The sequence below is a fragment of the Microcebus murinus genome, chromosome 7 (genome assembly GCF_040939455.1).
Source record: "Microcebus murinus isolate Inina chromosome 7, M.murinus_Inina_mat1.0, whole genome shotgun sequence".
In the NCBI taxonomy this organism is placed as follows: domain Eukaryota; kingdom Metazoa; phylum Chordata; class Mammalia; order Primates; family Cheirogaleidae; genus Microcebus; species Microcebus murinus.
Window position 1 is genome coordinate 21,826,225 of NC_134110.1, and position 18,197 is coordinate 21,844,421.

At 34.9% G+C, this 18,197-nt stretch overlaps 1 protein-coding gene across 6 annotated transcripts in view; it reads right to left on the reverse strand.

Moving 5' to 3' along the window:
• UBE3A (ubiquitin protein ligase E3A) overlaps window positions 1-18,197 on the reverse strand; it is a 113,658-nt gene that overhangs the window by 35,069 nt on the left and 60,392 nt on the right. For all 6 annotated transcript variants that reach the window (XM_012759897.3, XM_012759898.3, XM_012759900.3 and 3 more), the window contains one exon: window positions 157-455. In XM_012759897.3, coding sequence (XP_012615351.1) covers window positions 157-455 — 299 coding nt within the window. The remainder of the gene's footprint in view (window positions 1-156; window positions 456-18,197) is intronic.

An 18,197-nucleotide genomic window follows, 5' to 3' on the forward strand; every position in this document is an offset into this window, starting at 1 on the left:
TTCATTCCAGTCCTTTACCACAATAAAAAATTGGTTACACTGTATTATCATGTTCTGTCACAAAATAAGGAAAACTAAACAAACAAAAACTCACACATTAAAATCTCTATTATGCTTTTCAGTCAACAATTCTCAATTAAAAACAGAACATCTTACCTTTAAAATCAATTCTAGCTCCTTTCCTGTTCATTTTTATCTCAGAGCAGGAGTTGTTAGGGGTACCTTTCGAGTTCTCAAGGTAAGCTGAGCTTGCTCCTTTCTTGGAGGGATGAGGATCACAGAGTTTTGCATTAATTTTATAAAGCTCAAGGGCTTTAATAGCTGCTGCATTGTTATCCATACGAAGAAAAGTTGGACAGGAAGCACAGAACTCATTCGTGCAGGCCTCATTTCCACAGCCCTCAGTTAACTGGTGGTAGTAGCGTTCTATTAGATGCTTTGCAGCTGCTCGCTTCCTGTATCAAACATTCAAACAACAAGCATAGTGATTAGTACAGCACTAAGGTATAAAGCTCAACAGATCATTAAGGCAAAAGTTAGTCAAGCACTGAAGTAATAAACCTGCATTATTAAGATGATAGGTAGAAAGTGAAGAGCCACTATTTACCCACAAATTTTGGCTAGTGAAATATTCAACAACTACTTCCTAAGATATTACAATAAAGAATGCCAATGAATATTGAAAGCACTGTTTTAATAGAGTATGCTTTCCTTTGGTTAAAAAGGGGGAGAGCTTGTTTAATGGTATATGTGCTTAACTTGTTTAGTACAATAGCTGAAAAATCACATGGTTTATGGCTAAGAGTTTATCACTTTAAAAATTAGCATTAAGAAAATGAGTCTATTTAAAGCATCAGTCCAATTTTCTTTATATAACACAGTTTGTGAATACTTGATTTGTAATTAACATAGATTATCTATTTGGAATAAAAATTATGTTTCCCAATTATCAACCACTTGGGAGATTTAAAAATAAATTTATAAGTGAAATATCCAAAGCCAGTATTATACTGCAAAAAAATTGCTTTAAAGTACACTATATTAAACCTAAAACTTGTCATTAAACCTCTTCATTAATTATATATTATAGGAACATGGGATATTTTAAGCTTTGTTAGGCAAAATCTTACTCCCATTACTTGTGAACTTAATGTACACGGATTAATGTTCTATATTATGGCTGTTCTAGCAGAGCAATCAAGAAGACTGAGGAAGGGCTTATTTGAACAAGCAAGAAAATGAACTTACATTATCTATCTCTATGGTTTATTAACTCTAAAATTCCATGCTCATACTGATGATATGAGATTACCATAATTTAAGTAGACTACTGGATCCAAAGAAATGTAAGTCATAGCTATTCTTTTTGGCCCCAAATTCACAAGTATGGAAATAAAAACTATAAAGTATCAAAATATAAGAAAAAATAATTCACCTAATTTTCAAAATGTTCATACAATTATCCTACTAATGTAGGACTAAATTGCCAATGGCACTAGAGTTTATATCTTGTTCATCATGAGAAACTCAAACTAACAAGGCAACAAATAAGTAGATAAGGGGCATATTAATAAGTCCAATTTTGTCTCAAAAGTAAGACTTTGACTCTAAACCATGAAGATAGATGACAAAAACTGATAAACACATTCAATTCATTATCGTGCTTATATTTTTCAAAAGCTACACGCAAATTTACCACTCACTGCATGCAAATAGGAAAAAAGACTCACAAATCATACTTAAAATTGTATGAACATGATTTAAGAGATATTTTACTACATATGCAACAATAACAATCCCACTTATCAAAATTAAAATTATTCCAGATATATCATGCAAAATATGAAAAGTGACAACATGTAAAGAAAGGGATATGTAAAATCCAGATGACTTAAAACATATATTGCTATTCTTCAGTAAAGAATGACGGATTAATGCCATGTTCTCCCAAACTACAGATTTCCCCAGTGAAAAATGCAAATAGGCATTTCCTTTCTGGAGGAAAATTATGAACATGTATCAAAAGTCTTAAAATAGAGGATTACTTAAATGAACTGATATAGAGATCACACAATTAAACAAATAAAAATTGCCAAGATCTGAATTTGGCATGGAACAGTCTTCCTGAAACATCACTAACTGACAAAAGATAGTTACAAAGTAGAAGGTGTAGGATAAACCCATTGTTGTTTCAAAGTATTAATAGTGATTTTTCTCTGGGTGATGTCATAGAATGAGTTTTAAAACTACTTCCACCTTTTTGATTCCAATTTACTTTTTCTATAATAAGCATGCTATTTATATATTAAAAATTAATAAATATGAATGGGGAAAACAGCAGTTTTAAAACTTCATATACATGATTTGAAGGGCCTCAATGTTTACTAAATTATCCTTATGATTTTGAAAAGATTTTCACAGTCAAAATACCAAAATACTCCAGATATTTTTTAAATAACCCTCCAAAACCTGTTAAATACATATACTCCTATCTCTACTGCATAAAGGAGTGTGAACGGCAAAAACAGAACAAGACTGAAAAATTAGAAGACCTGCATTATTAGGTGTCAGATCCCTCTGTCTCTAAGTAGCTACACAATCATGACCAAATAATGTTCTGGGCCTCAGTTTCCTACCTTGAAAAGTCCCTTCAGTACTAATTTTTAAGTTATTTTATGTAACAGGGAGGTTAGCAAGAAACAAACACTTGTTGAATGCCTGATTACAAAACATACTAGATAAATTGCTAGGCACTTTGACGTAGGTTATCTCATTGAATCCCATGACCTTGAGGAATATCTTCAATCCATAGCCAAAGAGAGAAACAAACAGAACTGAAAGAGTCAAATCATGTACACAAGATTACACAGATCTAAAGAAAGTACAGAAGTAGGACTAGAATAGATGTCCAGGAGTCTTTCAGCTTCAGAATCTAAGTCATTTCCACTATACTGTTTTGCTAAGGGCAATTCATTCTGAAATAACTAATTCTTAACATTAGTAGTACTGAAAACCTTTATGGAAAAAAAATTCCATAAATAATGTGCAATTGAAAAAGAGTAAAAACCTTCTGAAAAATCGTAATTTGAACCTCACATTTATGCATATCTGTTACCACATGGATACACTAGTTTCTTTAGGAAATGGTACCATTGTATTCTGTAAAGTTGATATGTCTCTAATTTACTGAGGACTTATGGGCTAGGCACTTTATAGATATTCCCATTTTAGAAGGTAATAAATCTTAACAGCTAAGAGCTTGCACTCTGAGGCCAGACTGCCCAAGTTCACATACTAGCTCTGCCTTTTATTAACTATGTGATCTTGAATGAAATACTCAGCCATTCTTTTGTCTCAGTTATCTCGTCATTAAAATAGTGGTGCATATGTAAGAATTATCATGTTCTGAGAGAATTAAATGTGTTAATATATATAAAATGCTTAGAACACTGCCTGGCACATACTAAGCACTATGTAAGTGTTAGCTGCTACGACTAATGGTGTAATTGTTATTATCACCCTCACAAGTGTATGAGTTAGCTATATTAACTCCCATTCTGCTCATACCCAGAAGAATTACATAATAAGTCACACATCTAATAAGAGATTTGAACCCAGGTTTGACTACAAAACTTGAGCTTTTAACATCATTAAAGGGAGGATTTAAGAGTAGCCCGCTCTATATGATCTGCTTCTCTACCCTAAGATTACAAATAGCAGCTACACTGATGAGACAGGAATAAATAAGGCCATGACAGAACCTCCATATAAATGGTGGAATCAAGTATATTAAGCATCCTTCTTTTTTCCTCAGTCTAATGACACCTTAATTATCTGACTGCATCTGTATCTCCACCTAATTTAGGGTATATAAAAGGTATATAAAATTTAGAGCACATAAAAGGCCTCTAATTTGGAAAAGCATATACTAATTCTGATTTTTGGTATATTTTCTGTCCAAGGTTTAATCCCTGTCACCATAGCAGTCATCGAATCATAGCTCATGTTAAATCTAGTAGTCTGTTTTTTTATAGCTCTCAAGTTTAGAATGTTGTACATTTTTAGATAGTTGAAAAAATATGAAAAATAATAAACATTTTGTGACATGAAAATTATATGAAATTCTAATTAGTGTCCATAAAGTTTATTGGAACAAAGCCAAGTTCATTCATTCACATATTGTCTATAGCTGTTTACATACCACAATAGCAAAGTTGAATATTTTAGGCCTGCAAAGCCTAAAATAAATACCAGCTGCCCTTCACAGAAAATGTTTCCCAGTCCTTAATTTAGAGTCTGTTCTCTCTGCTCTGCAATGGCCCTTCCATCTCATGACTTGGCCTCTTGGCTCTCTCTTTCCCCTCAGCAAATAAATGCAATAAAATATGTGCCTTTCCCCAAGTATTATTAAAGAAAAGAAGAAAAGGTGAGAGGAACAAAAGGAAGAAGAATGTGAGGGAAAAAAGGGAGGACAAAAAGGAAAGGAAGAAAAAGAGAAAGAAAGCAAAAAAGAATAAAGAGAAGCATTTCCCTCACTAGGTCCTTTTAGTGATATTTTATCAGCTGTTCATAATCAAAGTTCCCAGAAGAGGAGTTAGAGCCAACTTCTTATAATTTCCTCACATTTCACTGATTTTTCTTACCACTCAAAAACACAAAGTAATTTATAATATAGTGATTTTCAAAATAAAACATGTTTTTCTTATCTAGACACTAGTGAAGGTCAAGCAAGACCTCTAGTGAGAGGTTTAAAAGTTAAAGTAGACACATGAAAATACTTATCTGCTTAAAATAGACAATACTTTTCACTTATCTATTTCTATGACTGAATTAGTGAGACAGACCTACAAATAAAAGTTCTGTGGAATAAATGATATTCAGAAGACCAGAGTTTACTCTAGATAATTTGACAGCAGTCATTTCAAAAATCGTTTTACCTTGGAAGGAGGTGCACAGATACTGGCAATTCACTTTGAAATGCAAAAAAAAAAAATTAAGAAGAATTGAAAAATGATGAATAGAAAATGGATATGTGATAAAGCAATGTCAATACTAATGGCAGAATCTAGGTGGAAGGTATATGGGTGTCAGCTATAACGTTATTTCAACTTTGCTGCATGTCTGAAAATTTTCATAGTAAAATGTTGAGGAAACTGCACTGTTACCATATTGCAACTTTCTAGAAAGGATGTCAACTGGCAGATAGAATGGTTTCATCTACCAGTGGCAGAAAAAAGAAAAACAATTTCAGTGTTATCAATGGCACTAATACTATGTGTGTTGATTTATGATTGAATTTTTGGAATAGGCTAGTACTTACCAAAAAATGATTACAATACTTATAAAAATAAGAGTTGTAAGTTGATCATAACTGTACACAACTTAATTTACCTGCCAGAGACACATATACTAGGAAAGTATATTTAATGTTCCTATATAAATGGCAAACTCTGGGGGTCAGAACCACTGAAATGGCTGCCACTGATATAGGAGAAAGAAGGTGAAAAACATTTTAAAATGAACTTAAAAGACAGTTGGAATACAAGCAATGAATACAAGCACTAAGAAGATGAAACCACAGAAATAGCAGCCATCAGAAAGTGAAGATGTGACAGTGAACAGAATCAGAATTAAAAACAGCAACGACAGAACAAAAGAGAAATAGTAACTGAGATAAAACATAAAAACTAATGGTGGATAAAGTACAGAATAAAAGAAGATAAAAAAGGAAAGATTAAAAGGAATGTGTGACAGTAAATAGAGTGATCTTTACTGAAGATGAAGTAGAATGAAGATGTGAGGGAATCTAAAAGACATGAAACCGAAACAACCCAAGGCTTATAAATGTAAGAACCACTGCTTAATGATTTCTCATAGGTGGATGTCTCTTTGTTCCTTCTAGGTCGGTGCCTTTGTGAGAACTCCGTTCCAACTCCCAAAGTTATTTTTAATGCAAAATTTGTGAAGAGTGAGCAATGGTATCCTAAATAGCTCTAGGCCTTGCAGAAATAGATCTAAAAAGAGACATCTGTGACACAGCTATATTCAGTATGAGGTAGCATCTGTTATAACGAGATCAAGTGAATTTATAAGTTTATTTCAAGACTGAGCCTACAACTGTAAATCCATTAGTACCATGAACCAACCAAAAAGCCATTAAACATAGAACAAGATAGATTTCATGAAAAAAATTTAAATACAAATCATTATTTTTAGCTGTTAGAAATATGAGTAATATAATAACAACCATCAAAGATTATTTTATTCACTTTTATATTTTTAATGCCCAGAGTGCTTTGTACATGGTAAAAACAAAGTAAAATTACAGAACTAAATATTTACATAAAATAATCATCTTTAAAAATAAATATGTCTTTTTTTAAAAGGTGTCATATTTCAGTTAAAAAAGAAAGGAAGAAAAATCTCAATCAACAAACTAACTTTACACGGAACTAGGTAAAGAAGAACAAATTAAACCCACAGTTAACAGAAAGAAGGAAATAATTTTTAAAATTATAGCAGAAATAAACAAGACAAACAATTAAAAAAATAGAAAAAACTAAAAGTAATAGTACTTGGTTTACTGAAAATATCAACAAAATTGGCAAACTCTTAGAGTAAGAAATGAAGAGACTAACAAAAATCAGAAACTAAAAAAGAGACATTACAACTGCTGCCACAGAAATAAAAAGAACCATAACAGACTAATATGACAATTATACTCCAACAAATCTGATAACCTTTGATAATGGATAGACCCATAAAACCTATCAATACTGAATCATAAATAAAAATTGTGAATGGACCTATAACTAGTAAAGAGATTGAATCAGTAATAAAAAACCTCCCAGCAAAGAAAAGTCCAAGACAATAAGGCTTCACTGAGAATTCAACCAAGCATTTCAGAAATTAACAATAATCTTTCTCAAACTCTAAAAAAACTGAGGAGGAGAAACACTTTCAAAATCATTCTATGAGGCCAGCATTACTCAGATCCCCAAATCAGACAAATATTCTGCAAGAAAACAAAACAGAATGCTATCCCTGCTGCATATTGATGCAAAAACTGTTAACAAAATATCAGCAAACAGAACTCAACAATGCATTTAAAAGATTATATTTCATAAATCCTCAAGAGAGATTTGTTCATAAAATACAAGGATGGTTCAACATACAAAATTCAATCAACTTAATACACTGCACTAATAGAAGGAAGAACAAAAACCACATAATTATCTCGACTCAGAAAAAATATGTGACAAATTTGCCGGGTGTGGTGGCTCACGCCTGTAATCCTAGCTCTCTGGGAGGCCGAGGCAGGCGGATTGTTTGAGCTCAGGAGTTCAAAACCAACCTGAGCAAGAGCGAGACCACGTCTCTACTATGAATAGAAAGAAATTAATTGGCTAACTAATATACATAGAAAGTATTAGCCGGGCATGGTGGCGCGTGCCTGTAGTCCCAGCTACTCGGGAGGCTGAGGCAGGAGGATTGCTTGAGCCCAGGAGTTTGAGGTTGCTGTGAGCTAGGCTGATGCCACAGCACTCACTCTAGCCTGGGCAACAAAGCAAGACTCTGTCTCAAAAAAAAAAAAAAAAAAATTGACAAATTTAACACCCTTTCATGATGGAAAAAAAAGTAAACTAGGAAAAGATGAAAATTACTTCAGCATAATAAAGGTCACATATGGAAAGCCCACAGCTAACATTTTACTCAATGATGAAAAACTGAAAGCTTTCCTTCTCAGATCACAAATAAGACAAGGATGCCCAATACCACTATTTCCATTCAACTTACTACGGAGAAGTCCTGTCAGGGCAAGCAATCAGGCAAGAAAAAGAAATAAAAGGTATCCAAACAGAAAAAGAAAACGTCAAATTACCTCTGTTAGCAAATGACATGATCTTATATGCTGAAAACCCTGAAGATTACACACACACACACACACACACACCTATTACAACTAACGAATTCAATGAAGTTATAGATAACACAATCAACACACAAAAATCAGTTTGTTTCTAAATACTAACAACGGATAATCCAAGAGGAAATTAATGTAAAGAATCCACATAAAGTAGACAAAAAGTAAACTTAACCACAGAGATTAAAGAAATGTATTCTGAAAATTATACAATAATCATGAATGAAATGAAAGAAAACACAAATAAATGGAAAGACATTCCAAGTTTATAAAGGGGAAGACTTAATATTGTTATGATGGCAATACTACCCTAAGCAATCCCTATCAAAATCCCAATGGCATTTTTTACAGGAATAGAAAAAAAAAATCATCCTAAAATTTATACAGAATCTCAAAGGACCCTGAATAGCCAAAACAATCTTGAAGAAAAACAACGCTAGAGGCCTCACATTTCCTGATTTCAAAACATATTACACAAAGCTACAGTAATTAAAACAGTATCATGCTGGCATAAAGACAGACATACAAACCAATAAAACACAAGAGAGAACCCAGAAATAAACCCTCATAAATATGGTCAAATAATCTTCAACAAAGATGCTGAGGCTGTACCATGAGGAAAAGATAGGTTCTTTTCAACAAAACTACTGGGAAAACTAGATACTACATGGAAAAGGATGAAGTTGGACCCTTAACATACACCATGTACAAAAATTAACTCAAAATGGATTAGACCTAAACTTAAAACCTTAAAAAACAAACAAAAAAATATAGTTAAAACTGGATGACTGAAGAACATATATAAATGGCCAACAAACAATATGAAAAGATACTTAACATTACTAATCATTAGGGAAATGGAAATCAAAACCACAATGAGTTATCACTTCACACCACTAGAATGGCCACCATCAAAAAAAACCCAAAAAATAACAAGCACTGGTAAGGATCTGGAGAAATTGGGACCCTTGTGCACTGTTGATGAAAATTTAATATGGTAGAGACATGATGGAAAACAATATGGAAGTTCCTCAAAAAAATAAAAATAAAATTACCTCCAGTTTCACATGTAAAGATCTTAGAAGTTGACACACCATCCTAACAACAAGTAAAAATAGACAAACTGAAAATCAACAAATATTCTTAGATCTATAGAAATGAGGTCACAAGGCAAATAAATACTATGCACAAAACTAGGAGAGACAGACCGGTAAACACACAGAATCACAATTTATTTGAGAAGAAAAACAAAAGCAGAAACCTCCGAGGGAACCAGTAGTCAGGGTGAGAAAACCTGAACTATAATTGACAAACTAATGCTCAGTGTACACAACTCTGAGAGTTAGAGTTTAAAACTCTTGAGGGATCCAGTTATAGGTACGCCCCCCCCCCCAATTTTGTTTTAACTCCAGGAAATTGAATAGATTCTCACAGTAAATACAGAAGAAAAATTCCTAAACCAAAGGAGATGAAAATAAATCATTTTGAAATACACCAGAGCACTCTGTTTTTCTTAACAAGATTCACCCTCAAGAGAAACCAGTTAACCAGCTGGGGTTGTATCAAAGCCTAACTGACCTGGAGGAGGAGAATTACCAGATTCCAGGCCACTATACTCATCCTGTTCCAACTAAAGGGTCAGGTAGAAGTGGGGAAAAGAGATGTTTGAAGTTCACAGTCCACAGGCAATGGCTCAGTCAAGACTGAGACCTAATCACAGGACTACAGAATGCTTCTCCTTCACCCCATGCCTTAACATCACACTACTAGAGGCTCATTTACAATAGTTCCTTTTACCTGGTACATCACTGTCCAACTATCAAGAAGAAATTATGAGACATAATAAAAGGTCCAAAAACAGTTTGAAGAGACAGAGCAAGCATCAGAATCAGACAGGGCAAGGATATTGGAATTAACAAACTAGGAATTTAAAGCAACTATAATTAATATGCAGAGTCCTAATGGATTAAGCAGATAACATACCAAAAAAAAAAAAAAAAGGACAATGTAAGCAGAGAGAGAAAAGTCCTAAGAACCAAAAGGAGGGGCAAGAGGATAAACATGGCTTACTAGAAGCTTTCTCCACCTAAAAGAACCAGAGTAATGTATAGACAATCACACTTTGAGTACATTATCCAAGAGAGAATGCTGGAATTCAACAGAGAAATGACAAGGGACACAAAAGGGGGAGAAGGAGAAAAGGCAATATCCCTGGCAGGATCATCTGGGAGCTGAAAATCACTTTCTAATGAAAGAAAGGGTGAGTAGCAGACCCTGCCAATCCCTCGAATTAGAATAGGAAGGTGCCAGGAGTCTGTGGGACAGAACTGCTCCAGAGAGTTCCTGCTGGGGCCCACATCCTTCTGAGACTTGAGAAGTTAGAGCAAGATGTCATTTTCAAAATTAGCCTCTGGTAAACTGCATGCTGTCCTGGGACTCAGAAGAACTGGGACTGGGGCATTATAGAAACTGGTCTGTCCCTGCTGGGTGATGGAACAAGGCCAAACTAGGGAGCAAACAAGGTCTGTGAGGCAGCAGCCAGTGCCAAAAATCAAGTGCTATCAGAATCTGAGATGAAAATTATTGGCTGCCAGTTAGGTGTGAGCTCTTGCAGCTGGCAGGGAGAGAGGAGAGCTCACTGGGACTGGGGCATGAGAGACACATGTTCCCCACTAGCTGGCCCAAGCTATGGCCATGGAGTGTGGCACTACCCTCTCTAATGGTGGAGACTCAGTGAAGCTGCTACCACCTCTCAAAGGAGCAGTCCACCTGGGGCCTAAGGATGACCCCACCCCTGCCTACCACACCTGGTGCCTACTCCCAACACTGGTACGCCTGGGCATAAGCCTGCCCAGCATAGCTTCCCTCCTCTCCTCCCTATCCCTGCCCAAACAGAGCAGACAGCCCAGAGCCCTGGGGATTGCCCAAACCAATCTACCATCTTGGGCATCTGTGCACCCCTCCTAGAAGCTAGACCTGGGCCTGAATTCCCAGCCACTACAACCTCAACTGGTACCTACCTATAAGCATCACCTGGGTGCATAGAGACTGGCCCACCCAGCTTATCAAAGCCACTGTCAACATTAATGTATACCACTTGGGACCCTAAGAATTAATCCATCATTGATACTCCCACCACCCACGTCACCCCAGATCCCCAGGGGCCTTAGAACCTGCCCATATGCCAGAATCACTGCTGCCACTACTGGCATCTAAGCAAACCACATGGAGGCTCCACAATCAACCTGTCAGTAACCGCCAATAGAAGTTGCCAGCATGCACCTCCCTGGAGCACGCAGACAAAAACACTCAGCCCACTGCTGCCAACACCAGAGCCTGAGACTAGCCCACCTGGCATCCCATTCCCCAGCACAACTTTACTACAGCCTCCACTAATAAGTGCACCCTAACCCACTAAGGAAATCACAGATACCACTAACAATGTTTACAGCCAAAGAAATCCTATAGAGACTACACAACTGTATGAACCCAGAATCAAAGCCAAAATATCCTACTCAACAAACAACACAGATACATCTTCAGGAAAAAGTCCTCCCCTACAAAAGAAAATTCGAAAATAGAAGCAGCAATTGTTACACCAGATGTGCAGATATCAACATAAGGACATAGGAGAAAAAGCAAGGAAATGTGATACCTCTAAAGGGACAAAACTATTCTCCAAAAATAGATACTAATCCAAAAGAAACTTCCAAAATCCCAAATAGAGAATTCAAAACATTGATGATTATATACAAGCTCACTGAGAAACAAGAGGATTGTGAAAACAATATAAAGAAATAATAAAAACAATTTAAGGATATGAACAAAAAAAATTGAAGACATAGATTTTTTTTTTTTTTAAATAACCAAATAAAAATTCTGGAACTGAAAATTCCTTAAAAGAAAGACAAATTACATTTGAAGGCTTAAATAATAGGCCACATCAGGAAAAATGAATAATCTTAGAACTGGGGTGTTCTGAAATAATCTAGTCAGACAAAAGTAAAGAAAAAATTTTTTAAATAAAAGAAGGCTTTGTGACATTTGGGACTACATAAAGTGATTCAATTCATAAATTATCAGTATCCCTGATGGCAAAGAAAAGATTAAAAAACCTATATAACACAATAATAGATGAAAATTTCCATGTCTAGCAAGAGATTTAGACATTCAGATGTAGAAGATTCAATAATCCCCAGGAAAATATAATGCAAAAAGTCTTTCCCACAGCACATTATAATCAGATTTTCTAAAGTTACAATTAAAGAACAAATGCTTTTTTAAAAACATCAAAAGAAAAGCATATAGTCACCTGTGAAGGAAACCCCATCTGCCTAACCAGTAGATTTCTCTGCAAAAACATAGCCAGAAAAAAATGAACTGATATATTAAAAGTGCTACAGGGGAAAAAAACTCTGCCACTCAAGAATACCATATCCAATGAAATTATCCTTCATCAGTGAAGGAGAAATAAAGTAATTCCAGACAAATAAATGCTGAGGAAATTTGTTACCACTAGATTGTCCCTACAAGAAATGCTCAAGGGAGTCCTAAACCTGGAAGTAGAAAAAAAAAAAAATTGACCATCATGAAACCACACAAAATTCTAAAACTCAATGGGTACAGCAATCACACAAAGGAAGAAGAGAAAAGACTCATATGGTACCACTATAAGAAATCCACCAAACCAAAAAAACTATCAGAACATAAAAGAAGCTAACAAGGACTATACAGAACAAACAGAGAACAATTACAGCATGACAGTAAGAAAGCCTCATATAAGAATAATAACCTTGAACATAAACAGTTAATTAAATTCTCTTCTTGAAAAATATAGAATGGATGAATATATTTTTAAAAACCCACAACCTAACCATATGATACTTATAAGAAACTCATCTTATCAGTAAAGACACATACAGTCTAGAGGTAAAGGACTGGAAAGAAATATTCCATGCAAATGGAAACCAAAAGTGAGCTGGAGCAGCTATACTTCCAAAAAACAGACCAAGGCAAGAACAGTAAAAAAGGACAAAGAAGGTTAAACAATGATAAAGAAATCAACCCAGCAAGAAGATATAACAATTCTAAATATATATGCATACAACACAAAAACACCCAGATTCATAAACCAAACATTACTAGATCTAAAAAGAGAAAGAGAGAGAACTACTGGGCACACTTCAACACCCTACTCGGGCACTACACAGAAATCAACAAAGAAACACTGGATTTAGACTGCACTTTAGAACAAATGGACCTAAGAGACATTTACAGAATATTCTAAGTAACTGGAGAATATATATTTATTGTACCAGCACATGGAACACTCACCAGCACAGACCTATGTTAGGCCACAAAATAAGTCTCAACAAATTAGAAAAAATTAAAACTGGATTCATATCAAGTATCTGCTCAGCACAATGGAATAAAACAAGAAATAAATACCAAGAGGAACTCTGAAAACTATATAAAACATGGAAATTAAACAACTTGCTCCTGAATAGTCACTGGGTCAACAAAAACTAAGATGGAAATCATAAAATGTCTTGAAACAAATGAAAATGGAAACATAACATACCAAAACTTGTGGGATACAGAAAATGCAGTGCTAAGAGGGAAGATTATAGCAGTAACTGCCTATATCAAAAAAGCAGAGAGAGATTACAAACTAGTAATCTAAGGAACTATGAAAGAACGAACCAAACCCAGAATCAGCAGGAGAAAATAAACCATAAAGATCAGAGGGGAAGTAAATGAAACATAGTAAAAAAAAAAAAAAAAGAAAAAAAGAAAAATGAAAAAAACAACCTACAAAGGATCAACAAAACAAAGTTGGTTCTTTGAAAAGATAAACAAAATTGGTAAACTGCTGGCTAGGTCAACCCAAGAAGAGAGATAACCCAAACAAACAATATCAGAAATGAAAAGAGAAATTGAAAATAACACCACAGAAATACAAAAGATCATCAGAGATTATTATGAATAATTATACACTAATGAACTTGAAAAACCTAGCGGAAATGGGTAAATTCCTGGAAACAATCTATCAAGACTAAATCAGGAAGAAAGAAAAGATCTGAACAGATCAGTAACAAGTAGTAAGACTGAACCACTAATAAAAAGTCTCCCAATGAAGAAAAACCCAGGACCCTGTGGATTCCCAGATGAAATCTACCAAACTTACGAAGAACTACTACCACTCCTGCTGGAAACTACTCCAACAGATTAAAGAGAGAATTGTCTCCAAGTTATTCCATGAGGCCAGCACTACCCCTGATTCCAAAACCAGACATGGACACAACAACAAAAACTACCAGGGGTCCTCAAACTTTTTAAACAGGGTGTCAGTTCACTGTCCCTCAGACCGTTGGAGGGCCGGACTATAGTTTAAAAAAAACTATGAACAAATTCCTATGCACACTGCACATATCTTAATTTGAAGTAAAAAACAAACGGGTAAAAACATCCACATGTGGCCCGCGGGCCGTAGTTTGAGGAAGCCTGCTACAGGCCAATAGCCCTGATGAACACAGATTAAAAATGCTCAATAATATTACCAAAGCCAATCCAACAGCACTTCAAAAAGATAATATACACAGTGGTGTGTGCCTGTAGTCCCAGCTACCCAGGAGGCTGAGATGGGAAGATCACTTGAGGCCAGGAGTTTAAGAGCAATCTGGGCAACATAGCAAGACCACATCTCTAAAAAATAAAAAATTTAAGATAAAATAAATAAAACAAGCAATTACAGTTAAAAAAAAAACAACAACCAGATAATGTACCACAATCAGGTGGAATACCAGGAATACAAGGATGGTTCAATATATTCAAACCAATAAACATTATACATCATAACAACAGAATGAAGGATAAAACCGTAAGAAAACAGAAAAAAAGCATTTGATGAAATTCAACATCCATGCATGATAAAACTCCAAACAAATGAGACACAAAGAGAAAACACCTAAAAATAATAAAGGACATACACAGCAAACCTACAGCTAACATCATATTGAAATATTTAAAGTGTTGAAAGTAAAAACCCCACGAAACCAGCACTCTATGCTGTGAAATTATTCTTCGAAAGTGAAAAAGACTTTTGCAGAGAAACAAAAATTGAGGGAATCTGTTGCCAGTATTAAAAATAATTGCCTTATAAAAAATGTTAGAAATTCGAATCTAGACAAAGAAAAATAATGAAGGCAAAAGTGAAGGTAGAATAAAAAACATTTTTCTTATATACTTAATAAGACCTAACAGATAAAAGTCTGTTCAAAATAACATCAACAATGTATTTGATTATGTGTGCCTATGCATACAGATGTGCTCCTTGACTTACAACCCGATAGGGCCATAAGTTGAGAATATCGTAAGTCAAAAAAACCATGAAAACATACTTTATCAAGTGTATGGGATACAATAAAAGCAGTGCTTCCAGGGAAATTTAGAACACTGATATATATGTTGGAAAAATAATCAATCATCTAAGCTATCTCCTAAGGACACCAGAAAAAGACAAGCAAACTAAATCCAAAGTAAGAAGGAAGTAATAAAAATTAAAGCAGAAATCAAAACCAAAAACAGGTCCTCTGGGGGACAAGAGGAAAATCAATAAAATCAATAAGCCAGGCTAACTAAGAACAACAAAAAAAGGACATAAATTACTAATATCAGAAATAAAAGAGCGGATATCACTATAGATCCCATGGACATTAAAATATATTGAAGTAATACAATTTTATGTCTACAAATTTGATAACCTAGATGAAATAAATCAATATTTTTGAAAGATACAAACTCTTATAAGAAATAAGAACTGTCAGAACTCTTATAAGAAATAATCTTAATTAAAAGGCATATATCTATTAAAGAAATTGAATCAATAATTAAAAATGTTTCAAAATTGAAAGCACCAGGCCCAGATGGGTTCACTGATGACTTCTACAAATCATTTAAGAAGAAATTACACTAATCCACTATAATCTCTTTCAGAAGACAGTAGTAGAAGGGATGCTCCTAACTCATGTAGTGAAGCCAGTATTACTCTAATAACAAAACCAGACAAAAGATATTGTCAGAAAACTATAGACCAGCATTTCTCATGAACACAGATGCAAAAGTACATCACAGTATTAGTAAATCAAATACAATAATGTGTAAAATAAGCATTCACTACCACTAAGTGGGATTTATTCCAGGTTTGCAAGGATGGTTCAATAGTTAAGAATCAATTAATGTACTTCATCGTAACAGGCTAAAGAATATCATCTGACCATATCAAAAGATGCCCAAAAGCCTCTGACAAAAATAAACATCCATTCATAATAAAAACTCCTAGTAAGCTACAAATAGAAGGAACTTCATAAAGAATGTCTACAAAAACCCTACAGCTAACATCATATTTAACAATGACAAATTAGAAACTTTAACTTTCCCACTAAGATTAGGAAAAAAACAAGAATATCCCCTCTCACCGCTCCATATTGGAAGTACTAGATAATGGAATAAGGCAAGAAAAGGAAATAAAAAGTATACTGATTGAGAAGAAAGAAATAAAACTACCTTTATTTGCAGATGAAATGACTGTGTGTGTAGAACATCGGCAGGAATCCACAAAAAATTTCTAGAATGAATATGCAAACTAAAGCAAGGTTATAGGATACAAGGTTCATATACAAAAGTCAATAGCTTTCCTGTATACTAGCAATGAACAAGGCAAATTTGAAATTCAAAACACAATGCCATTTACATTAGCATTCCCCAGATTAAATACTTAGGTACAGATCTAACAAAATGTGTACGATATCTATATAAGAAAAACAAAAAACAATGAAAGAAATCAAAGAACTAAATAAATTGAGAGCTATTCCATGACCCAGAATAAAAATTAACAATTCAATATTAAAAGAACAAAGTCAGATTGACACTACTGTCTTCAAGACTTACTATAAAATAGACACCTGCACTCGAATGTTTCTCATATCACAATTGACAATTATAAAGATGTGGAATCAACCTAAGTGCCCATCAATTCATGAGTTGATAAATAAAATGTGGCATATACATACTATAAAGCACTATTAAGCCATAAAAAGGAATGAAATGTTTGTAGCAACTTGGATGGAACTAGAGATCATTACCCTAACTGATGTATCTCAGAAATGGAAAACCAAACACTGTATGTTCTTACTATTATTAGTAAGAACTATTAGTGGAAGCTAAAAGATGGATACACACGGGCACAACAAGATATAAAGGACACTGGAAACCAGGAAGCTGGGAGACTCAGAGCAGGGTATGAAGGATAAAAAGTTACCTATTGGATACAGTGAACAATATTCTGGTGAATGAACACAAAAAGCCCTGACTTCAGCATTATAGAAAGTATTCATGTAACAAAAACATTTGTATCCGCTTAATATTTTGAAATTGAAACAAAACAAAACAAAGACTTACTATAAAAGCTGTAGGCCGGGCCCAGTGGCTCACGCCTGTAATCCTAGCTCTCTGGGAGGCCGAGGCGGGCGGATTGCTCGAGGTCAGGAGTTCGAAACCAGCCTGAGCAAGAGCGAGACCCCGTCTCTACTATAAATAGAAAGAAATTAATTGGCCAACTAATATATACAAAAAATTAGCCGGGCATGGTGGCACATGCCTGTAGTCCCAGCTACTTGGGAGGCTGAGGCAGGAGGATCCCTTGAGCCCAGGAGTTTGAGGTTGCTGTGAGCTAGGCTGACGCCACGGCACTCACTCTAGCCTGGGCAACAAAGCGAGACTCTGTCTCAAAAAAAAAAAAAAAAAAAAAAGCTGTAATTATCAAGATGGTGTAGCATTTATGAAATAATAGACAAAACAGATCAATGAAACAGATTAGAGAGCCAAAAGCAAACCCGCATAAATATAATCAAAGGAGCAATGACAATTTTTTTTTCTCTTTTTTTTATTTCGGCTTATTATGGGGGTACAGATTTTAAGATTTCAATAAATGCCTATTTTCTCCCCTCCCCCCAAAAGTCTGACTCTCCATCATGACCATCCCCCAGATGGTGCACATCTCACTCATTATGTATGTATATACCTGCCCCCCTCCCCCCTCCCACCTGCCCAATACCCTATTACTATAGTATCTATGTGTCCACGTAGGTGCTACTCAGTTAATACCAGTTTGCTGGAGAATATATCTGGTGCTTGTTTTTCCATTCTTGGGATACTTCACTTAGTAGTATGGGTACCAGCTCTAACCAGGAAAATATAAGATGTGCTGTATCAC